This window comes from Varroa jacobsoni, unplaced genomic scaffold (assembly GCF_002532875.2).
Source record: "Varroa jacobsoni isolate VJ856 unplaced genomic scaffold, vjacob_1.0 scaffold_1129, whole genome shotgun sequence".
Taxonomy (NCBI): Eukaryota; Metazoa; Arthropoda; class Arachnida; order Mesostigmata; family Varroidae; genus Varroa; species Varroa jacobsoni.
Window position 1 is genome coordinate 460,951 of NW_019214031.1, and position 25,078 is coordinate 486,028.

The 25,078-nt window shown below is 37.8% G+C and overlaps 3 protein-coding genes across 5 annotated transcripts; 1 reads left to right on the forward strand and 2 right to left on the reverse strand.

Moving 5' to 3' along the window:
• Positions 1–825: 825 nt before the first annotated feature.
• LOC111266926 (leucine-rich repeat-containing protein 40) lies at positions 826–7,625 on the reverse strand. 3 transcript variants are annotated; one of them, XM_022844785.2, is made up of 8 exons: positions 7,313–7,625; positions 6,383–6,556; positions 5,849–5,966; positions 4,440–4,633; positions 4,161–4,301; positions 3,395–3,667; positions 3,044–3,219; positions 826–2,825 (listed from the first exon to the last, which is right to left on the reverse strand). In XM_022844785.2, the coding sequence occupies exons 2-8, from the start codon at positions 6,551–6,553 to the stop codon at positions 2,066–2,068; spliced, it is 1,833 nt and encodes a 610-aa protein (XP_022700520.1). In that variant the 5' UTR covers positions 6,554–6,556; positions 7,313–7,625; the 3' UTR covers positions 826–2,065. The 3 variants fall into 3 exon arrangements, with proteins under 3 accessions (XP_022700520.1, XP_022700522.1, XP_022700519.1); XM_022844787.2 differs by having other exon boundaries at positions 4,257–4,301; positions 6,383–6,562; XM_022844784.2 differs by having other exon boundaries at positions 6,383–6,562.
• An 81-nt stretch (positions 7,626–7,706) lies between these two features.
• Positions 7,707–24,875, forward strand: Rab3GAP1 (RAB3 GTPase activating protein subunit 1). Its single transcript, XM_022844777.2, has 19 exons — positions 7,707–7,743; positions 10,563–10,691; positions 10,945–11,098; positions 11,221–11,305; positions 11,637–11,922; positions 12,930–13,118; positions 13,270–13,396; positions 13,633–13,763; positions 13,944–14,072; positions 15,025–15,311; positions 20,130–20,355; positions 20,622–20,901; positions 21,112–21,278; positions 21,915–22,048; positions 22,148–22,288; positions 22,735–22,862; positions 23,021–23,190; positions 23,746–23,937; positions 24,227–24,875. The coding sequence occupies exons 1-19, from the start codon at positions 7,714–7,716 to the stop codon at positions 24,458–24,460; spliced, it is 3,219 nt and encodes a 1,072-aa protein (XP_022700512.1). The 5' UTR covers positions 7,707–7,713; the 3' UTR covers positions 24,461–24,875.
• Positions 17,521–19,330, reverse strand: LOC111266929 (NADH dehydrogenase [ubiquinone] 1 alpha subcomplex assembly factor 3). Its single transcript, XM_022844801.2, has 3 exons — positions 18,935–19,330; positions 18,320–18,489; positions 17,521–17,920 (listed from the first exon to the last, which is right to left on the reverse strand). The coding sequence occupies exons 1-3, from the start codon at positions 19,141–19,143 to the stop codon at positions 17,577–17,579; spliced, it is 723 nt and encodes a 240-aa protein (XP_022700536.1). The 5' UTR covers positions 19,144–19,330; the 3' UTR covers positions 17,521–17,576.
• Positions 24,876–25,078: the final 203 nt, after the last annotated feature.

Genomic DNA, 25,078 nt, shown 5'->3' on the forward strand with positions numbered 1-25,078 from the left:
TAATTGTTTGAATTCGCGTCGAGCAAGCTACAGACAACGCTACTAAAGACTGTTGATGTCCCACAACCCGATCTCCCAGTTGTTCTCATAAGTAGCCTGACCATATGTTAAACGAGTGATTCTACCAAGCATTTCGTTGGGTATTCTTTCGGTCAAGAGGCCATGGGTGAAAGGTGAGTCGTGAACGAGATATGAGCGCAACGCTAAGCAACTTCCGTTGCTAATGTTAACATATACTCATTTAAGGTTACAGACAACGTTAACGAAGACCCAGTTCGGAAATGTGGCTTGCCGTAAACTTAAGGGAAAAGCTTTTTTAGAAATCAGAAAGGTCCTACTATACGAACCAAGCGCACTATTTGGAGTAACCTAGGCTAAGAATACTTGTCCGTAGAGGGATATCCTAGAAATTTAAAAAAGTCAGCTTTTTAAGAAGCAAATGAATTGCATAAACATAATTTGTTCACTTTCACACACACTGAAACTGCCAAGAATCCTTGGCCATGAGCAGGTCAATAAAAAAAATATATGATACATAATTGGATACTTTTAATAACAGCTCGAAATAGATTATAGTAGCTGATATTTTTGAAAGGAAAAAAAATATAATGTCCGAATAAACCGCATAGCCTAGGCACAGAAAGGCGAACACTTAAAGGTAACATTGCGTTCTTCGTGCAGAGAGCAGTGGAATAGTTCTATTGAAATTTAACGGAAGACCAAGAAGTTGTTCTTACAGTCTTGTTACATCTGAAAATACCCGATATCCTAGTGATAGGCATATTATACACGTTATAGAATTGAAAAAAAATAATTACTTAATCCTTTCAGCAACACATAAACGCTAGTCAAGTTTATTTCAACGAAAGTACTTTCCTAAATAGCGCCATGGCCTCAGCCACAGTACAATACTTAACAAAGGAGTAGACTAGATCATCAGTCTATACTTCATCGTGCTTTTTCTATGTAGTAGACGTAGACGTTCTACTAAGTTATGGATTTCTTCTTGCGTATTTTCTACGGAAGTACACTGCCGTACTTTCGCCAGTCAGATTAAATGTTTCGAGGTTCTTTTCTTATACGTAAGCCATTTGACGACGCTTCAAACGACCGGCATCCAGCACAAAACAAAATATGGCTATGCCCGGCTTCGAACCTAGACCACCACGGGCCCCTAAGTTACATAAGCAAACATGTTATCACCTCACTATACTGTACTTACGGCACTTCAAACTACACATCTGCATGTGTAATATGTAATAATAATAGTAATAATATTAATGCCACATATAATACCAAAGTATAAAGTTAGCTCCGGTAACAACTTGATAAATTAGTAAAAACAATTGTCATTTTTTGGCGAGTAACTATTAAAGATAATCTAATTGCGAAAGTTCTATGATTAGTTAAGAATTCCAAGCTGACCATAATTATAAGTTTCTAATACTTAAACAAAGACATAGCGTGAAATAGACAATTTGCTAGTCATTCAATGCAATGTTAGATAAACGCATATTAGGTTTATGTACGTACGACGTATTTTGTGCTAATTATCAACGTATTCTACAAATGTATTTTTGGACTAGTTGCTTTAAAATTTTCTACGTGCGATAAGGACCTCTGATAAAAACAAGTGCAATACGTATTTTTGTCATTTTGCAATGTGATGTTGGGTACACCACGCTCCAATAGTCTTTGTCTGTATGTACGTACTAAACGTCTAGTTTAAGCTTCTCACAGACCAACTTCTTAGAAAGGTGCACGATATATTTCAAGTATTCTATGCCGTTTCAAACAGCACTGCCAGACTATCAGAAGAAATATCATTTGTCATTTAATGTCATAGACATAATAGCAATATATCTGGTATGAATGATGTATGCAAAGGAAACAACAGCGCAAATATTTTTGGGCTTTATAAAAATAATTCCTATGAAGTAATAACCACGTAAAGTCTGTCTTGAAGTCGAGAGACGTCGCTCTGATGAGATGATAAATGCTAATGATTATGCGGAGTGCATTGAAGCTCCTCAACCTTATTCCCACTCCGTTCAGGAGTTAAATATCAACAGGGAATCCTATCTCGTAAGTACGCTAAGAGGTGCTGTGTTCCCTTAGCTAATACTGCTGGCCTAGGATTTCTAAACAAATTACCTTCTAATTGCAAACTTTTTAATTGACGTAGATTGCCAAGTTCCGGTGGTATCAGCGCAATAGAGTTATTGCGTAAATCGAGTGTTGTCAGTTGTTCGAGCTGTGAAAGTTTGTGGACATCAATTGTTCCAATCAGGTTTTCCGATGCAATCAATACCTCGAATTGATTCCAGCTGTAGATGCAATCAGGTAACTTAGAAAAGCGGTTCTGGCTGATATTAAGTTCACGAATAAGCTTCAGTGAGCCCAGTTCAGCTGGAAGATCTTGGAGTTGATTGCTCTGCAAATTTAGGTATTGGAGATATTGCGCTTTTCCTAAAAACTCAGGCACCTTTGTAAGTTTGTTAAAGCTGAAGTCCACTTCCAACAGCTGATCAACTAGTCTTTCAAGGGTATCGGGAACGACAAGAAAACTATTCTTGCTCATGACAAGCTGATTGACCTTGTCTTCACAAGCTAGGTCTACCACCTTGTCATCTAGGCTGTTCAAACCCTTATTTGAAAAGTCCAGTGTGCGTGACGATTTGAGTGTGAAGCGATCAACTGAGTCTAATAGGTCTTCGCCATCCCCACCGAGAGATGCCCGGAGCTTGTCTTGCATTGGAGTCTCCTGGAGGCGGTCACGAAGGTACTTCATAAGATGAACGGTACCACGCCGAAGGATATCTTGCCTGGCAATAGATAAATACCCAATTAGAATATTTCTGTTATTTTACAAACCACCTAACAACGAACAAGGCTACATTCGGAAAGCATAATGTTAGTACGACAGCCATGTAAATACGCAGCCACCCGATAAAATGGAGAGGATATAATCCGTATAGATTGGTTTACTCTTTAGATTTTTTGGTTAGAACTGTTAGAAACGTGGCAACTACATTTAACTCACCTGATGGATCGTAGCGGGTTACCTTCTACAAGTAAGGAGTTCATATGATTGAGAGCGCCGATGGAGTACGGCAAACTCCTCAAGTCATTGTTGCTGAGGTCAAGTCGTTCGAGGCCTTGAATGTTAGTGATCGCCTCAGGAACGGATTGCAACTTGTTCCCTCGTAAATCTAAAATCTGGAATCAGCAAAGCTTCCTAGTAAGACCAATGATAAAACTGCGTGACGAATTTTGTCCTTAAATAAATAATACCCACGAGAATTTCTTCATTTATAGAGGAAGATCGTAATGATAAAACTTTTGCCAGTTGATAGGAAAATTGCGACCGGGTGAATTAGTTAAAGAGAATAACCTTGAGTACGACGAACGTTTCACAGTGCTCGGGCGTGAACTCCTCAATGGCGTTGAAGCTCGCGCAGAGCTCCTTGAGATGATTTTCGCGCACAAATTGTGGTAAAGAAGTTAACTTATTCTGACGAATGATCAGCTGTTCTAAATGACTACAACGACCCAAGCCTTCAGGTAACTCGGTAAGCATATTATTCGATACATCCAGACAGCGTAACTGAATAAGAGAATCCATATCAGGTGGAAGGCTTTCAATTTTGTTGTTAGACAAGTCTATCTGAAATTGAAAAAGTTGCACAGTAAAAGTGTAGAAAAAGCAAATTAAAGTGTTTCCACAGGCTAGAGATGCACTGTATACTTGAAACCTCTATCCAATGCGAATTATTTAATTTCGTGTCATCCCAATTTGGTTACTTCAGCTTAAAAAAAAGCGGACTATTTTAAGTAATTGGTTCATGTTGGTGCTCTTTGAAGTTGGGGGTTCGTAAGAGGCTAGATACATAAGCAACATTCGTTTGCTCAGATTCATTTGAAAAGAATCGACTAAATTAGACGTAACACATTACGTAATGTCCTACAAGGGAGCACAGAAGTATTCGAAAACATTTTTATTTTTAGCAATAAGTATCAATGATTTAGGACAAACTCGTGTTCTACCAATACGCTTCAACACCTGTGACCGAGAACTAGAAAGCTAGTATACAGAAACTAAACTTCTTTTAGCCAATCTATTCAAAATAATTATTTAGCAAATCATAGAAGCAAATTACTCGTTTAGTTTTTGATAGAAACGTGAACGACTCCGGTAAGCCTTTAAGTTTGTTATGGCTAAGGTCGAGCTCGTCAAGAGAGATAAGACCATTTACGTTGTCGCTGACTGATACGATTGAGTTGTGTTGAAGTTGAAGAACCTGAAATACATTCAAAGTTCAAACTAATTGTTAGTAATTAACGCAAAGAAAGGTATCGTGACCGTTTTTTAGTGATAATGATTATAAAAGGTCAAAATAGAATAGTTTCTGGTGACATTTATCATCCGACAGACGTACTTTGAGGTCCTTGAAATGGCAAATACAATCCGGCAGTTCAGTCATTTTGTTCCGACTCAAATTGAGTCTTACAAGATTTGAAAGCGCTTCCATTTGTTTGGGTAGGGTCATGATTACATTATCCTGTAGTTCAAGGACAGTGAGGTGCTCCAGTTGGCCAATCTCCGCAGGAAGTGTTATTAATTGATTGGACGCTGAAAACAATAGAATTATCATTATTCCAATATTTTGATTTTGCTGTACATAAATTATATAAAAGCACGCGAATCTAATGGACGTCAGGACAATTATCAAAAAGCCTTTGATATATATATATAGTGATGGATTCAACTGATTAAACAGAGTAATAAGTTATTATAGAGACCAAGCGGCTCTCTCGGTCGACCTGTGTGCTAGCATCTGCCCAATACATGTACAAGATCCGTCCACTTTTTACCAATGAATATATATACCAATCAATTTACACACTTTTTACACGTTTTTTTTTCACATAATCCGTATCTCACATACAAATTCGGATCGAAATCAGAGATCATCTGTGTACCCTAAACCCGAACTTATATCAGGACGTTATTATACTACCGTGTTCTAGTTATCCTGTCTCTCATTCTGTGTCACTTGCTCTGTGCAGCCATCGAACTTCAGCCGTCACTATGCTTCCGCTAATGCGTTGCGCTCTCGCAGTTATTCTGGCAACCCGAGGCAAGACTGATCCCAACCGTAAGGGCTTCACAGAAAGATTCCGGTCGAGAAACAATGCCCGCAAACGGGTACCGGAACTCATCGAATTTGTCAACTTTAAATTTTTTTTTTGCAAAAAATAAGAGGCGGATCTGTTTTAAAAATGCAATTTCTCTAATCAAATGTGCGTGTTGAAAGTAGCCTTTGTATTGCACATGTAGATCCCACCGTGGTACTTATCCACCAAAGCTAAACGCAAACACCGCAAAAACATTTAGAATAATTTTGTATCTAAATTTATGTATCTATACATTAGCCCTTTCTGTATCTGTGAGTATTTTATTTTTATTTTCGGTATTGCCGTACTAATATATAATGTATATAACTAATTTACATATCTTATATGGCTTCCAGCGACATGAAGTGTATCTACGCTGAGCTTTACATTACACATTCATCATCATGGGGACACCATTTGTATTTATACCTAACATATATATATATATACATATCTATATATACATATATATATATATATATATCAAATGGGAAAGAATTTACTTTGAGTGTAAGGGATACTAATATCTGTCAAACCGAAACAAATAGAAATTGAACCTAGCAAATAGATTTCTTAATAATATTAAACAACGGAACTTTTGGATTACTTGGATATGTATAAGCTGTAAGTCTTGAAAAGTTACAACGGTTTTAAACTGAAAGATACGCACCAAGAAAAAGTTTAGACAACGGCTGCTGATCCCACCATGCCTCGGTGGCACTTCGTTCCAGACTTACATCGATTGCCCGGATCTCTTGTTCTGTTAGGAAATTTAAATTACAGATCATCTGAAAATTAATGGCAAAGCCAGAACGTTATTAACAATTATTATCCTTTAAAACCACTTGAACTGTGCTTTTATCACTGTTTGATTACGTGGCGTCATTACGGTTATGCAAGTATATAGGTATAGAATCGAGTCGCTCGGGTACCACACACGGGTTGTCACAAAACAAGTCCTAAGGGGCTCGTGGGTCTTAACTTTATTGCGAATAAAAGAATTGGCTGTAATCTAAATATAGTAGCCTGTTAAGTTGGTGCTATAAAGGACAGAATTTAGATTCTATTGTGTATTAGTACCAAGAGCTCAGTCCAGCTTACTTTGTGCCCCTTACAATCGTCTATGCAATGTGATTTTGAGTCATAGTCATGTTGAAAACTCTGCCTTCGATCTTTCATTTTGAGATAATTTTTCTGAACAGACCGGTGAAATTTCAGTTAAGCCCCGGCCTTGGAGGTTAAGCTGGCCACTTTTTCGCGCCAATTGAATCACTGCGGCGCTGATGTCCTCGGGGTTCTTCAACGGCTCTCCATCGTTAGCTGGAGTCGAGGCCAGCTTTCGAATAAGCGGTCGGCGAAACGGAACACGAGACATAACCTATAACTGAAACATCATTTCCGTTATTCCTAGAAGGAACGGAATAATTTGTTTGCTTTACGATAATACATAAGCAAGTAGGTAGATTTTACCTATAAAATGACAAGCTTCAACTGTAAACTTCAATAATACTTAATACTGTTTTGGTCAAATGCAGTCTTCATCAGTAGATCAGTATCAGTGCAGATAGGAGGAATATACAATTAACAAAAACGGTGGATAATGGCTCATGCCTGTATAACGTATTTCATTGTTTATTAGTAACTCGTGCTACAATTAAACGACTTCACTCTTATGATAAAAAGTAATTAATTTTCGGTATTCTTTTGAAATGTCAATGCACCTTCAAAGGAAAAATGAGACAAAAGTTTACCTTGATTTTTGATGTTCAAATTTGACAAACTCTACTAAAAAAAATGAGTAATCACTAAAATGACTATCAAGATCATGGATGTAAATAACATTTCTTTTTTTTTAGTTATAAATCCTTTTCAGTCGTACTATTATATCAATGTCATATTGTATTTATACTTAATTATATAGTATACGCATATTAATGTTGTATCGGATACAAATTTCGACAAAGCACATATAAAGGGAAACTGTCTTTAAAGGGAAATTTATTAGTAACTTGGCCATCTTAACTGACGGCCTTTATTAATATATGCAGATAAAATAGCTAGAAAAAAGACTTGATTTAAAAAAAGGTTTTTTGTTTCTACAGATGGAATGAAAAGCCATCCGAAAAAAACTTACGGTTAGAATTAACACCTTAAAAATTGTAAACTTCGCTTGCGATTCCAAAAACCTTGTAAAACATCTATAAAATTCGACACCTTTACGCAGGTCACTCGTTCAATAAGAAACAACCAGTCACTGAGTAGCCTCTCAAGGGACCAGTGGCTCACCGTCAATCGATTTGAATCTGGACCTTAAACATTGAAAACTCAGCTGAAACTCCGCGCCAAACTAGATCCTGTGCGTCTAGTTGCAATACTTCTACTATTATTTGAAAAAAAATCTGTAAATTAGTTGAATATGCCTAATTTATATCATTAAACATTTATATGCTTGATAAACATGTTGAACGTTACCTCGGTATAAACTAGACATCCGTCAAGTGCAAATCATTCCGCCAAAATGACAGAGACTCCAAGATGGCAGCGCCCAGTAGAACTGTTCCAGGGGTAAGCATTTTGAAAAAATCAACATATTAACGTTTATGTTTATTGGAGAACAATGATTCAAATTGTTTGATTCACACTTAGATAATTCAATCATTATAAAATAGGTTTGGCTTGACAGAACTGCTCCTAAAAGCTACAATAATATTTTATCCGTTATTTGATTAGTTCTTTCTAGTATATACATGCATTCGTAAAAGGGGCTATTTATACATTAAACATTTTATTGTTGGTAAATAGTTGTGTTCAGACGTACTAATTAATCACTCATATATATTATTTATCACAGTGTGAACGAGGTGAAGCTTTCTGGTAGCAACTCCTGTTCGCGCTATTGTCGTAAATTAGGCCACTGGCTGCGAAGATAACTTAATCTAAAACATGGAGCTTTTTCCGATAATGTTACGAGCCGTAATCTGTGCGATCCAAGCGAATAAGAAAGCGGAAAGAAAACTAAATTGACCAAATCGACAGAAGTCACTTTCAGGCAATGTTTTGAGGAACTGTAAACCGATCATGCGACACTGTCATCGTAGATTTTTTTAGTCTGGGTTCACTGTTATTACGTTTTCTATACAGGCGCCTTTCGCTTCTCTCAGAAATTCATCCATATTATAAACCACTACTTTTATCATTTTTGAGTTAACATTGCTTTAACTCTACCTTTCTAGCGCGATGTTCTACAACATTTAGTTAGTTTTATCATGAGTCTGCGTTGTCTATTGCAGTGTACCAAAATGTATCCTTTATTGATTTCATTACTAAAACATAAATCCTAAAGGACGACAGTTGCGTCAAGTTAGAATATATATATAAGATTATTCCGCACGTCTTGTTTACGTAGCTTTAGCAGTGGCCAATAAGGACCAGAATATACCTGCCGATATCGACCTACAAGGTTGTCGATCAGCGAGTCTCGTTGCAGGGTAAAGAGTCGTTATTCTCCGGGTATTGTTGCTGGCTGTGATTGGTTGTTGAGAGGCGCGAATGAAGGTCAATTCTAGTTCGGCCGCCTATACCCCTTTTCTCCACGGTCGAGGAACGCATACGGCATAGATTTGTTTCTAATAGATCATCTGAATAACAGGCTCCGCTATGCACGCTATTTTTGAATTTCTTGAATGACCAACTCTTTGGATATACCTGTTTGGCTAAATCGTCCAACGGACCGCTTCTTATAATATGTCTGCGGTTATGAGCGACTGGGCAACTTTGCAAGAGTAAAATACGTTAATGCTTGATAATACTAGATGCTAAAAATACGATAGATTCGACTATTATCCACCACTCACAGTCAGGCTCTGTACGCTTTCGCCTTTGCTGGACGGAAGAAAGGGACGGCCAAAAACAGCTCCTTATGCCCATGCCTTACAGGGTTTACAGTGACGATGCAGCTTTCTTATTAGAATTAGAGATGCAGTGTAATAGGTGTGGCATCGAACGAACGGACGAATTGACCGAACGTCAGCTGTAGTAATAATCAGTCCGCAGTGAGGAGGGACGGTAGTAATAGACGGTATTGATTCTATAATTGTGTACTGGATGACCGCGTGGACGACGATGTTTGGACAGACTAAAAGAGCAGCTTTCGTTCAGGAGATGCTACAGGGTATTCGGTGTAGGTGGTTTTATTGACAGAATAAACCCGGTAAATAATGAAATGATAATAACAAAATTAAACTAATGCTGGTATGAGACACTCTCGTTTTCTGTGAAGGACCATCACAGCATAATTAATAGGAATGTATGGTTAATCATGGGTTAAGGATCCAAGCTCTGACTATTGCGATCTGTCTTAACTAGTCAAGACAGTGATTTTGTTATAAGCATTTCACTGATACTGCCAACCATATTAAATCAGGTTAGGCGTACATATTACGCCTATCGTAGGATACAACTATCTGAAAGCCTCCAAGCTATTTTCAAAAGCACACACAATTCTGATGCCTGGTCGTTATGATCAAACAATTCTATCTACAATCAAGTTCTGTTTATTTTCAATAGACAATGTAAAACGGAACTCTGCACTATATGTTTTAGGCTTCCAGGCAAAACGGACGGAAACGTAGAAAAAGTACCAAGCACAAGCTTTTTTCCCTCAACATCTACGTCGATCGCAGAAATATTAACAATATCAAGAATGTCATGCGTTTCTACGTGATAGCATTACTGGAGTTATATTAACTTTACGTGATTAGAAACTATGTATTTGATATATAGTATGTATACTTCTGTAAATATTCTAACAGCTTGCCCTTGAGAGAAAACATTAAAAAAAAAACAAAAATGAGAAAAGATAGTTAACGCGTTACCCAAAGGAGCCAAATTTTCACACTAAATAAGCAAGTGGCAATATTTAACATCGCTCAGGAGAACTCATTTGAGCGAATCAATGTACTCTCTTTAGAAAAGCCAAGGCGTAGATTTACATCCCTGCCAAATGTCCTCCAAATGTCCTCTGTGAACGATGCTGTTATGGGTCTCCAGTACTGCCAATGGCAGCCCCGTTAGTCTAAAGCAGGGTGCCTCACGTTACTTTGTTTCTTGACTTCAAGATAGATATTAAATTAGACCATGTACACTACTATAATTGATAAGCAAAAAAAAAACAAATTTTTCGATAACATACAATTTCGTTTATTAGAGCCTATTATCCGAAACCTTTTATCACTAAATGCTTATTTGGTTAACATTATAATAAATATAATTTTATTAAGGAAATGAACGAATCTTAGACGAACCCGAAGGTAGTGACTGGACGCAGTTCAAGTAGGTCACCTTTTTGGGTTTAAATTTTAAACAGCTCTGCTTTTTTTTCATAGGACCCATCACTTCCAGAGTTCAAAGATTTTACCACCGCGACGGAGTGGGAGAAATTTACAGCAACGCTCGAACAGCTAATCGAGGAATGGAGGCTACCAAACGTCGTCTCGACGGGCCCCATGGAAAGCGTTAGTATTTAATCCTTTCGGCATTGCATTATATTCACGAAGCTGTTAAATGAGCCGTAATTTTGCTCTGAACTGCGAACCTTTTCTTGATGGGATACAATAGAGGGAAACAGTTTGTGAGAGAAACATTTTTATATCAGTTATTGGACATAATCTATATACCATTTGCTTTTACCGTATGTCACGATTTTTACGTCATTTGGCACCAATACCTGAAAACCTAAAACTCCAAGTGAACTTTCTGTTATTCTAGGGTTCGCTCACAACTGGCGAATGGAAGAGTCGTTCAGATATGATTTCGTTTGCTGCATATCGAATGATCATCACACGGCACTATCTTGAGGGGTCGACGAAAGAACGGTCCGAGAAGGACCAGGCTCAAGAAGTATTCGAAGAGTCGGAAGAATGTAAGTATATCGAGAGCAGTGAGATTAAAAAGAATTGTAATTATACCTATCCATCTACCGATACAAAAACGTGCTAAAAGTTATCTTGCTTGCTAGAAGAGTAAGCTCTTCCCATATTTCAGATCAAGGCGCGCTTCCGTTTACAATGGATGACTTGCTCAGCTTCACGAATGATTTTCCTGCGAAAGCCCACTACCTTGTTAGATGGTTAGTAACTTCAGGTGTGAAACTGTCCGCCAGCTGCATAACCAGATAATCATGACGTGCATCTCTACTCGTAGATAATAAAGAACCTATATGAATGTAGGTTTTTCGAGCCGTAAGTTTAAACTGTCCTAAAATTACGTCGGATGCCAGGCTAGATCAATCTAATTTTAATCAGTATCTCCGTTGCTATGGGACGTGTGTGATCATTTTTTAGCCCAAAATACTAAGAAGACAAGGCTTGTTTTTTCTGATAAAACCCGACCAACCAATATTATTATATAATAAGTACAACTTAACCAAATTAACAATCTGTAACTTACTGTATACGCAGGTATGGGCTTCGAGACTTCCTATTGGTGACCCCAGATATGGGCGATGATACGATTTCAAGCGTTGATAGACAGAAACTGCTTTTGGGTTCGATATGCACCGCCCTTCGAAACACTAACTGTCAGTTACCCATATTCGTACAAATGCACCACCCAAGAGAGAAGATTGCGTGTGGAGTTATGTGTGCTCAGGGTTTCCACTGTTATTTCAACATGGTCAAACTTGTTCACACACCAAAAGGGTGTGACACCTTAAATGGACTGCTTTCTCTATTTAAAAACAAGCTTGTAAGTAAACAGACGGAAATGTTATTATCTCTTAATCAGTTAGCTCTACTCTTGCTACTATTTTATTACCGAATATTATTAAATATCCCTGAGAATATATATATATACAGGGTGTCTCATCTATGATAGGAGAAACCTTGGCGTGCTATTTGTCATGACACACACCCTCTAATCTTGGTATTGAAGCAGGCCAGTTCTTCTAAAAATCAAACTCATCATGGTGGAAAATACTGCGTTGTGTTCGCAATTTGAGGGAAAATCATCTACTGTCTTATCTGTTTTTGCTAGACGAACCCTCATCAAAACTAAGATTTTTTTTGTTTAAAATCGATAGCCTACGGTAGCGGTAGTTCTCATGCAACTTCTGAAAACTCCAAGCTACATTTTCATAAGTAAAGCCGCAAGGTTCTGGGGAAGTTGCTCAAAATGGCTTAAAAGCCACTTACATTTTTGACAGAGAAATTAATTTGAAAAAGGACACCATTTGCCAGTTGCGTTGTTCAGATGAGCTCCCGGGTTTAGTTTTTTAAGACTTGTGTACCTTTCCATTTTTGAGACTTTTGCCCTGCTATTAGCCATGCTAGAATGTATGTAGCATAAGAGCCGTTTATCATGAATCATGAATGAGCCGTTTGTCGTGAATGATGATTACCTTGAATGAAAATGACACAGCTGGCACATCAAACAAGTTTGTTGAAGTGTCTGCTTTTGTTTAAAACTAGCCTTAGAAAGAGCTCACAAGGGAAATCCCCACCGTAGATGGGCCACTCTGCTGCGTACTGTTATTATGAAATCGCCAGTGAATTTGAAATATATTGTATTCATGGTAAGGCCAACTAAAAATATATCTATTAAATTTTAAGTGTTATTATTATTAATAAATAATAAATTAATTTTATTTTAAATTTTTGATTGAGTTTAAATTGACTCCATGCTTTTGCTGGTAAAACTCGCAAAGAATCGCGAGCTTTATCAATAGGTTTTCGGTATTACCGATTTGTTTCCAGTGTAACAGCAGTCTATACACACATCTCCCGGTGGATGTCAGCATTCGGTTCACTTATGTTCTAAATGATTGGACTTTTTTTGATGAGGGGTCTATTCGACCCGATCAACTAAACATCGATCAAGTAATGAAATTTGGAGATCTGCCGCTTGGGTCAGCAGAAGAACCCATTTCTGAATTTCGCCTTATGGTCAGTACCCATATCCACATCAATATTTCCTTAAAAATGATATGCCATTAAAAAATCTTACTAGCATAATTATGAACTCCTAATATACCATAATAAAAAGCCTGTTCTAGACAAAGGTCCTCATCGTTTGCTTATCGTTCCTCATGGATAGGTGTCGTGGCCTCAGCTCGCAGAGGACGTGGTCAACGACAGCATCGCCCATTCAGACCTAGTGCCTGCAAATGCACCGGAATGGTGTGTCACAGTCAAATATGTCAGCGAGCCATGTTGCTACCTTGGTGAGTTTCTTTTTTGCCCAAAAAAGAAACATGCATAGGGTTTATATTGTAACTCCGCGAAGTCATCATTAGAACAGATGTACAGGATTCTTATTGGATGCTGCATTCCATCGTATAAACCGAACTTAGAGGAAGTAACCGGCATTTTGAACTATTGCCATATACGTACAAGGATAACTAGCACACATTTATTATTAATAAAGATGTCTTATGTGAACATGAAAATTGAACTGCAGAAAATTATTTGGGAGAATTTGAGGCTGTACTTTCGAAAAAGGAGAGTCTTGATCTTGTGCTCAGAGCTATCATAAGGGACGAAATTGATCCAGGACTTGCAAACGTTATGGATCGCCTTGCTGAACCGAAGGTAAGCATCGGCGTTCGACTAAACCGGTGGAAGTGTTTTAAATGGTAGAGATTTAACAATCGAAACCCGCGTATAGATATGAAAATTTTTCAAAGCTAAAATATAAATTTAAAAAATAAAAAATTTAATTTAATAAAAAGACACGCCTGTCAACGACTAAGTCCAAATTCGTTATTTCAGGTCAGGGTCCCGGATCTGGCAGCTACTATTATTCCCGGGGACAATAAGGAGAAAAAACGTCGCTTAGCTGATGACGAGACGATTATAAAATTTATGAATTACATCTTTATTCCGCCTGTTGAGGATGATGTACGTATATGTTATGCTAGGGGTGAAGTACTTTGGGGATTTGACACACGCTGCCAAGATATATATATACGATATTAGCTTACAACCAGATTCTATTTTTCTCATTCTAAATAAGTTCTTCTGTGACTGACGCCAGACAGAAGTACATGAGCGCCTCTTTGAATTAGCGAAAAATAGAAGGAGACTTATAAATACAGATTTGCTCATTACCGATGCCCTATTTTAAATTAGTTAGTAATAAGCACTAGCGATAGCTAGTAGTATCCAATGTGGGGTATAAATATAATTTCCTTAAAAGCTTCACTATAATGGCGCACCTATGTATAAATAAGTATGCTATTTGTCTATTATTTTATGATTGTTCGTGCAACGCACAAACGACTTTCTATGGGAATAGGTCATTGCCACACGGCTTTTTAGTTGTAACATTTGGTGAGGTATTGTTGTGAGATCTAGTATATGCCTTGATCGTGTCGTATACTGCTTTTCTCAAGTATGGAAGCTGCTTGTTGATACGTTCGAACGTCTATTTACTAATAACATTGAATCTATCAGGAATTGGTAAGGTGTTTGGTTTCTTTCCAGAAACATTTAAGATAGCGCATTTTACGTGTGTACTTCGAACTTTGTCAAGCCCTTCAAACTTAAAGGTTATTTCCCGGATCACTCCTGTGGCGCAAGAGTGATCCAGGGAAACGTGCAGACTTGTATTCCTTCTCCCCTGTTCATGTTGTTATTGTTATTAGTTACATTTCTATATATTATTATTCTCTTTGTTTTTGAAATGTCGTTTATCTCCACCACGGCAAAAATTGCTCCATCGATTCTACAGAGCCTTTATCGTGACACAGAAATCCATACATCTAATCACCTTCCTTTTCAGCTTTGAATTAAATGACACCATGGGTGCATTACTAATTACTAGCTATCTTTTTATTTTCACTTGTGTTAGACTTCGATGTGGTCTTCGAATAAGGGTCACATCGAGTTCGGAGACCTTCGTACCGCATTCCGCTCACAATCAGCAAAAAAACGTTCAGAAGCCGAAGAGATCGCTAGGCTTAAACAAAGACTCACGTGCCTCAAGACCACGTCACGGAACTCATTCGTATGGAGGCTTTCACTTGCTTTGGCGGAAGCGTATCACACTTGTGGGGGCATCGAAGGCCTCGCGCAGTTTTGGGTTAAAATTGTAGCAGAACTAAGACATCACTTCGAACGTGGCTATGTCATCGCAAGGTGTGTCATATTCAGATGCTATCTTCTGAACATACGATTTTGTTGTGAAGCCTACTTTAGTGAATAGGACAAACATGGTTACCTAAATATATACTGTGATCACCATTATTTCAGTACGACATCAGCATGAAGTATAATACGCACGGACAGCGCATTATAAGTAGTCACACTAAAACTTACGTTTTACACCCATAGAGGAAGTCTCAAAAATTGAGCCCTATCTTTGGAAGGTGATAGAAAATTTTGGAAATGGCCGTGGGGCACCGATATTCATTTTACTTCTAAAATGACGAATCTTGTGAAAAAAGTGACTTGGTAGATATAACTTAAGAAACTACGTAATTGTGTAAAAATATTACTTTAATTGAAAGTGTGCATGCAAAAAAGTCCGCTCTTTCCTTAAATTAAAGAAGTTACTAATAGAAGTAAATCAAATAGTGAAGATTTTGAGCTCGTTACGCTTGACCTTTCGGTCTAAATACTTAGTTTTTTGTCCTAACTGGAAAGTCTACTCTGCTTGTCTATTTAGTATTAATTGAACGCAACAGAATTAGCCGTAATCGACGTATGATGTCAACGAATGAAGAATGATACGTGTTTTCGATGATATCGGATATTCCCAGCCATTAAAGGCTAGCTCAGTGAAAGGTATTCTTACTAACAGAAATTCAGGAAAGCGAAATGGGTTTCATAGTCTAAACTTTTTTTTGTCTTTGTAGAGAAAACACAGCTTGTTAGATTGGGCAATCGCAGAAGACAATCTTTTCTAGCCTAATCAAATGATCTTCAGTTTGCTCGTGTAGCCACGCGCAGTAACACAGAATGGCCATTAAAAGTTAGACTTTACAAAAATGCGCAGTATCTTCAAACGTATGATCGCTATTTTTCCGTGGGTAAGTTCGCGTTAAAATTAATTATCGCTATTTGGTGAAATTGTTATAATATCATAAGATAGCCTAGTTAAAAGATTTGGTAAGTTTCGAAGTGTACCACGATAGTCCATTGCGTTAAAGGTACATTACGTTACCACCACATCTAAGGCTTGTTTCCTTTAGTGTCTCGTCTCATAATCGGTTAAATGATAATTTCTCTACGAGGAACTGTTTTTCATTCTCTCATAAAAGGGTTTACACACATATGAACTACAACTGCTGTACACTACGCAACGCGAACTGATAGTAAAATGTCACTGCTCGGCATATAGTTGACCACAATGGATCTTTCTAGTTTATATGCGCATTTCCATGCCAATATTCGCTTCTCTTTTTCTACGTTCAAGGGTAGCTTTGCAAACTGTTCTTCTCATGATTATTCAACTGAATGCCGCAAATAAGATTGCATCTCTGTTTAAGGGATCGCTACGCTTGCAGACCACGTCCGGAAGTGATCTAAGTTTTCCCATACATCCTGTTCCTCTTCGAGAAAGAGCTTAAGTGCAGAACTTAAAGGCTTGGCAAGATCCACCGCTGCCTCTTTAAGCAATAATGCTGGCAGTTATTTAAACCAGTGATTTGCTTCAAAGGACGTTTCTCGTGCTGTTACACCGTTGCTTCAGATAGACGGCAGGTAGATTATTCAATGGGCAATAAATAGTTTTGCCAAGCGTCGATACCCACGAAGCATTAATGTAGGCACCCTCCAAATGATCGCATACACCGTTTTATGTTGTTTAAGCCCTAGCTTCGTACCAAAGATAATTTTTAATCTTTTGCCTCAATTTCTTATATATATATATATATATATATATATATATATATATATATATTAAAATGAGAGAGTACCTCTTCTGAAACTTTTCTGTTCGCTAAACCTTTAGATTATGCGGGTATATATAGGTTTTCGGCCATTATAAAACGTTTTATAGAAATTTTCTTTTACGATCACGCGCGACGGATAAAATTCATTACTTAACTTATTACGAAAAGCTATTTTTCACATAACCATACATTTGTTAAAATGGTATGCCATCGTATTTATCAAGCTTCACTTTTAGCCATAAACTGCAAATGGCCATCCCGTGATCCTATAGGGAAGAAGACCTCAAGGGTTGATCTCGAGTTCTAAAGCAGGCGGCATATGTTTAACGTTTTAATGACCCATATAATATTGAGCAGAAAAAACGAGTTTTTTTCTATTTTTGTTATATTCATATAACTCACATTTATTTGAACTCCAACATTGATTCTACAAATGTACACGGTGCAAGGAAACTAGTAATAAGCATCAGGACCCGACATGTTGAAAACCATCTATCTACCTAGTAAATCAGTCTGTCTCATTTTTCTCAGATTTTTCTTTTTTTAGCCTGGGAAAATATCGTTGTTTCGCATCTGTTCGAATTTGATTCAGACTCTTCTGTGTAATTTTGTCGCTATGTTCATTGAAATCGATCAGAAATCTTCGTTCCATTGCTGGGCCCACGTAGCATTCATCACTGTTTGGTATGAACGAGGGTGGAAGAAGGGCGGCTGCGACTGGGCGAAGTTCCGCGTTAAGAAAATTGAATGTCGCACACGCCTGACTCGTTGGTAAAAATTCCAATCCAAGACGATGTTGTTGGCATATTTTTTGAAGTTGTTGCATTACTACATTGCTGTTATCTCTTTCACCTAAAATAAGAAATACGTTACGGTAAATTCTCTACAAACACTATCAAAACATCAGACCCTACGACGTCACATACGAATGACGTTCTTGTGAACTCTCAAAAAAGCAATTTTAAACTTGATATTGCCAGGTGTAAAGCTCAATTTAAGCTAATGAATTTCATCGCTTGGGCATGAGCTACGTACGCATTATTTTTGTCCTGTTTCTTCTAAATACATGGTATATAATTTGGCCCACCATAGTGGCAAGCCGCAACGTATAGGTGATTCTCATACCAATTCTATTTTTTTGTTAGGCTCAGCTGATTGATTCCAACGGAACGCTTGTAGAAAGCGAAGGCTGGAGGAGAAAACAAAATATTTAGCAAGCTCATTATCCATGTTTGTCTACATCGTCTTTACCGTATCCGATGACAAGGACGTCGAGTTTGGGTTCGAGTTTCAAGAAGAGCGATAAGGAATCTTCGTTAATATCTTCCGGTTTTTGAACGTTCCATTGGAATAATGAACGTGGAAACAGCGCGATCGAACCCAGCACAAACATTTGGTTATTCAGACGAAACCCCAGCGTACTGCTCAGCAGTAGAGATAACACCATGCACAGATAGGAGCAACAATAGAAGAAAATATATTAAAGGAAATATATTTTAAGTAGGTTAAACTAAGTGGCAGTTCTTTACGATATCACCGGGCGCAAGTTGTATAAACGACAATGCTACTCGAGTGATTGAGTCCATCACATGTAATTCTCGCTTTACGACACAAAACTTCAGAAGCTTAAGGCCTGAGTAGAATTTCTTCATAATCAACCGTGTGTGATGAGATTTGAAATTGCCGTTTCTGGATAACATTATAATGACTATATACAACTATTTTTAAACCGTGGGAAACAACGCTACTTATGGTTTATACTATATTTTCTGCATGCTCTTGATTTGATATTTATTTATTCGTAGTTTTTGCTTTAAATAAATCTTCTGCAGTAATTGAATTGCATCAATTTTTTTGGCATCATACCTATAGCTATTTATAAGAAGCCGTGTTCCGCTTTGGTCTTCATTGAGGGACGTCATTGTTGTCCTGCCATCACCTTCATATGCTTCACTACCAATAGTTCTGTGTTTAGGAATCTGGTGACCAACATTTATGATCGAAGCTGACGGTAGACCTGCTTTCAGTGCTGTACGGCACTGAAAGTTCCTGCCCAATGTAGATCGAAGTAACATGTTGAGGTAACGAGGTTACTCTGAAGAAAGAAACAATCCACACATGGTTCAATGACAGCAAGCATATAATGGTCTATTCGAACAAATCTACTTTAAGTATTATTACAACTTCTGCCAGCGAATTTTTCTACGCTTGCGAAATCGATTCATCCTGTGTTGTTACCATATGGTTATTTATTTGTGCCGTTGTCTGCTAGCGTAGCACACGACATGAGCTTTTTTTACCACCTGGAGCAGACGACACAAGATAAGAGAACGAGCTCGATTTAAATGATTCTTGGTGGGAACTTATTTTTCTTTCAAAGAGTACATATGCGATTAAATAAGGAAACTACCTTGGCTGAGATAAGTTGAAACCAATATGTTGATCTCTACAAAAGTTATGGTTACATTGTTAACACAGGTAGCTTCAACACGGCTTAAAGACACTGCTTGATTGACCAATATATTTTTGCCGATGTATGGCATCGTGGCTGTCAATACACATTTTAATAATTATTGTTGTACCCCTGTGCGGAATGTAATGATTGAAATATGACGGTACGCATAGCATACTTTATAAGGTTGAATGCCGGTAGAAAGGTGAAGATGTCGGGTCTCATTGGTATTATCTTAACGTGTGCCTCAATGCACCGTCCTTTGTAGAATTCGAATACCGTTATTAACAATAACTACAAAAAATACATCTACATACAAAAAAACAATCTACAAAAAAAGACTAGTAATCAAGGTACACACGGATTTTATTAATGCGCGGAAAATGTCCCCCTGCCGCTCATTACAATTATAATTTCTGTAACTTCTAAGTTACATGTCGTTGCTAATTTAAAGCCTAGGCATATATCATACTAATAATTTGACATATATATATATATATATATATATATATATATATATATAGTGTGCTGGTATTTTATCCTATTAATAAAACTTGTTTATTTATTTAGCGATTGCCAAAGACAGCTTTTGTTTTTTTATTGTTTTAGCATTGAGCCGGGCGCGCCAAATCTGGCGATGTGCCTGCTGCACCAGAAGATTCAAATGTTGAATTGTTGTATTGAAACAAGAAATGCGCGAGAGGGTAACGTTGACTATCGGGATCGCTCATTAATCGACAGCGATGAGGAGCAAATGTATCTAAGAGAAGGTCAACGTAACGGTGTACCGTCCCCTCATCACCCGAATCGGTATCAAACTTCGAAACTCAACAAGGTGATGCCTCATACTACAGTTCTAGCGGTGGATCATATCAGTGGATAAGATATCTTCATTGAATTCTGGCCAGTTAGTTTTCTAAATGTTTCCTAAGTAATTAGGTTTACAATAGGACAACTGTCCTTGAACATTTAAGTACATCCGCAGTTATACAATGGCCTGTACATTTTAGCTAACATAAGTGACAGACTACAGCCTATTCGTTTGTCTAACAATATCTACGAATATCGAAATGTTTCTCATTTACATTTTGTATCTCATAGGAAAACAGAGAGAGTAGCGACTCAGCTTCAGATGACGATTTCTACGAGTGTTCAGATAGTCCAACCACCACAACCACAAGTTCGGGAACAAAAGACAGCAGGGTCGATCCGACGATTCACGAAGAAGAAAACAAAATGGAACGAGAAACAAACACTGAACCTTCGAGCCCCGCTGAATTACCGACAGATGATCGATCAAGGGTAGCCGCCGATACGAATGGGAATAGAAACTCTGTCGACAATGGTCAAAATAAAGATGGCGAAGCCGAGGAGTCGTTTGGTAGGTGTTGGTGTACGACATGTTCTAGTTTACTCTATACAAAAATGAACAACTCTACAATGGAGCGCTTTACTGGTAAAAGAGATACGGTTTTTATTATAGCTTTTTTTTTTTTAAAAAACAAACACACTTTCCAGTTTTTCTGTACATTGCTTTCTGTGACGTGCCCCTTTCTCGTATCGAACAATTCGTGAATTCCTTTGTTTTCAGTAATGGCTGCGGAGACCCTCAGTGGTGCAATACCGGAAGGCCGACTAAAGCCCTGTGGAGTGTTGCGGCTTATAGGTTCCGACGAAAGGATGTGGGTTCCTCGATGTCAGCAATCATCGCCTATGACTGAGGACATGCTACAGGAACACGCGGATGCAATTCTCAAGGTAGTGCAATTATACAAACTGATAAGATTTAGTAACAGAAGTCGGAACAGGAACTATCCAAAGGCGGGAGCTTCAGCCCACTTATTTAATTCAACATTGATATTTAAATGGGAGCGGAAAACAACAACGGCCCTTTATACTAACGTTGGATGTTTGGGCAATGTACATTTGAACAGTTCATGTCATATATCGAGAAAAAAGTAAACATATATCTTTTTGTGTATATATGTATAAGGAGTGCAGGACACTCCTTGATGACGTTGTGGAGACGTATTTGTCGACGAATCAAAGTTACAGATGATGTGATCTAAATTTAAATATAGGCGTAGGTTCACTACAAAAGAGGAATAGGAAAGGTCAGGAAATAATAATTTCCCTTTTTCTTTTCTATTCGTTAAAATTGTTCGTGTTAAGCAGCGTATCTTCAGAAACCTTTGAAGCAGTAGTGACACTCACCCATGTTGTAGAAACAACAGTTAAGAGTCAGCTATAGTAAAGCACTTATATTGGTTGATAAAACTGATAAAATTATGCGCAAGTTTAATTAGCCACATTAATTAAAAATAGATTCTTTTTGCAATAAATGATCATTTCATTTTCAAATGTTTATATATATACTTGTTTTTTGCATTGTAGTTGGCGTCAAGTCCTGAATGTGGCCGTCTAACAGCGAGATTTCAAAGCGCGTCCCTATTCAGCGATATGGAATCGTTCAAGGCTGCTAACCCCGGCTGTCGCCTGGCTGATTTTGTTCGATGGTTTTCACCCAGGTAATGTTTTTTAGTTAGCGGCAGAAAAGGACATGGCGGTAATACGACATTGAACAATGTACAACAAGATAATTAGCTATAATTTACCGTTACTTACAGGGACTGGACGGAACCTATGCGTGACGAGAACGGAGTGATAGTAAAAGAAGGCGAGCTGTCCAATCGAATGACGCTTCCAGGAAATATGTGGCAGGATCTCTGGCAACAAGCTAAACCAATACCAGCTAATCGGCAACGAAGGTGTAGATAAGGCTTGCTGTCAATCATTAACTTATGTGATATTTATAGCCACAAATTATGTACTGACCAGGGCAAGATAACAGAAAAGGACTGAATTGGGCTAGATAAACTATTGAACTTGAATTTATGTATGACCCTTTGTTAGAAGAGTGAACAGTTGTGAGTTAGTGCTCGAACCCTGCTTTCAGCTCTCAAGCTGTTCTCGACGGAGGATACGGTGATGATAAGATCAATGATCATATTTCTTTAAGTACCAATTTATCAGTCTATGAACACTGTGAAAGAGAATACTGCAGAATATATACCATCTAGTTGACGTTCAGTCTACTAGATGCTGTCTCAGGTCTATTCAGGTCAGATTCTAGTCAAAGGTGCTGTTGTACTGATTTGATTTTTTCTTTTTGTTGTCGCTACGCACGTGGATGCTTGTACGTGAGTGAATGTAGACTGTTCGATGACACAAAAGAGGGGGAAAAAATTCTTCATGGATTCCTGACCATGAGCCCTTCAGATATTGCTGCCGCTGTACTGCCCTGCTTAATTCAGGCTGGCCTAGAGAAAATATGTGAAAACGGTTAGTATCTTCAATCTTACTCGTTATTGTTTATACAAATGTCTGCAAAAACTTTGCTTAATTAAACATGTAGTTTGCACAATTGTTTTTATGCATAATTTCGAGATCGTATGTCCTGTGTTGTGGATTACACGAATTACCTAATTGCCATGCTTTAGTGCATAAGGGTCCTCGTGATATGATTCCTTTCACGGAGCAACTCATTGAGCAAACAAAACGAGAGCTGAGGATGAAACAGCCAAACTTTAAAGATCTTATTCGGCGAATGTATGAAGCTGAGACTGGTATCGCACGTGCGGAGAGTTTAAGGCAGAAACTCTCTAAAAAGGTATTATATCCTAGGTAATAACTAATGCACATATTAGTAGGTATCAGGTTGTGGCTGTGAGTTATTCCACGGATATTTTACATAGATCTATGATTATAAGCTTGCTCGTAATTTTTACAAAATGACACATTTTTACTCTATTCAAAGATGTATTTAGTTGTGTAGAGAGGGGAGGTCGGTTTTATACGTAATCTTTCTTTTTATTAGGAGCGAGGTAAAAAAATATGAACAAATAATATTAGTTGTTTATATTGCACTGTCCAACTGGGCCCCCTTAGTGAAGGACCGCCTCATTTCATTAAAGACCTCGCTAAATGCATTAAAGATCTCTTTAAAGGAGAATATTTTGTGGATAACTATCTCCGACAGCAGTTATCGTTGGAAATGACAAGGAACAATACTTTTCGTGTAGTTGCAGCAATGGTCTTACGATTGCAAAAGTCTTAGACATATAGTTCAGTCCTAAATATATTTCTAGTAATATCAAATTAATTTTATATTTAATGACTACTTCTAAGAGATATTAGTAATGGTCTGCTATCGTCCTCTCTCTAGGACACTTCAGAGGATGACGTCAGTGGATCGTCTCTGAAGCGTTTCCTAACATTAAAATCACAGGATTCGCCCACAGTGAGTGTGGAAGAGCTTATCTTCGATCTACTCGATAAACCTGAGGTGCAAATCGAAGGTGGTGCACGGGGCGCGGTAGGAGTTGCCATTACCAACTTATTTGAGAACTCTCGAAGGGTAATTTTTCTAGTTATTTAAAAGAACTATTGGCCTTATAAAAAAGTATTTTATAAGGCCAATAGTTCTGTAATCATTCGCTTTCAAAGTACACAAACGTGTATTTTAGTGAAAATTATATGCAATCTTTACAAATATCTTTTTTGGTATTAGGTTCCTAGGTTTTCGTAAGAGGTTTTTGATAATAGGGCATAACAAATAAGGCTTTGACCAAAATCAAAGTTAGTAAGTTGACCAAAATTATTCCAGTGACATTATTTTCAAGAATTTTTTCAACTTTATTTCGCAGGCCGTTATGGATGACCCAACATCGTCAGTATCCTCCTCCGGTGTGCGATCTAGCCGCCGTTTGCCCCCGTCACAGCAGTTCCCGACACCAATCGGAAAGGAGTTTATCCTTCGAACAAAATTTCCGCGGCCTTCGTCCTGTTCGCGTCAGGGCGCTCACCGTATCTATGCCGTGATCACTGGGAATGAGTTCAGATTAGCTGGGGCCTTCACTGAAGATATGCTATTCTTCTAAAATAGTAGTGACAATGGGAAAACTAACGACGCGCCTTTATGTTAACTAAACGAAACATATAGATACTTTTTTCTATACGTAACGACAAATATGGGCACAATGCATTCGTGGCGTTTGACGGTTCTCATTTTCGTAGCTGCAATTGCTCCTATTGTACTAAGCATCTAATGTTGTTTATTTTGACGAACGTGCCCCTAAGCGCGCCAAACACCTGCTAGAAGCCTTTTTTAAGTCACGTTAAATTATAATAACTGCAAACATAAGAACTTTTTCGAAAAATTGAACTCAATTGATATTACGAGGCTTTAGCGCAGACCTCAGCTGTCCATGTACGGTAGGCAATATATATATATATTGTTTACCGTACATGTATATATAAAAGCTAGAGTAAAAGTAATTGCATGATCTAAAAAAACTGGTCTTCATTTTTTAGTAATATCAGTAATAATAATAATAACTCATATATAGTGTCGCCACTTCTGAACCAATGAACATTATTAGGCTCTGGTAGCAATATTCTTTGTTTTTAATTTATACAATGTAAGCAGTCCCGGCGCCGTTAGAGTGTTTACAAAAAGACGAATTAGTTTTATAACGGTACGATCATTTAACTAGTAA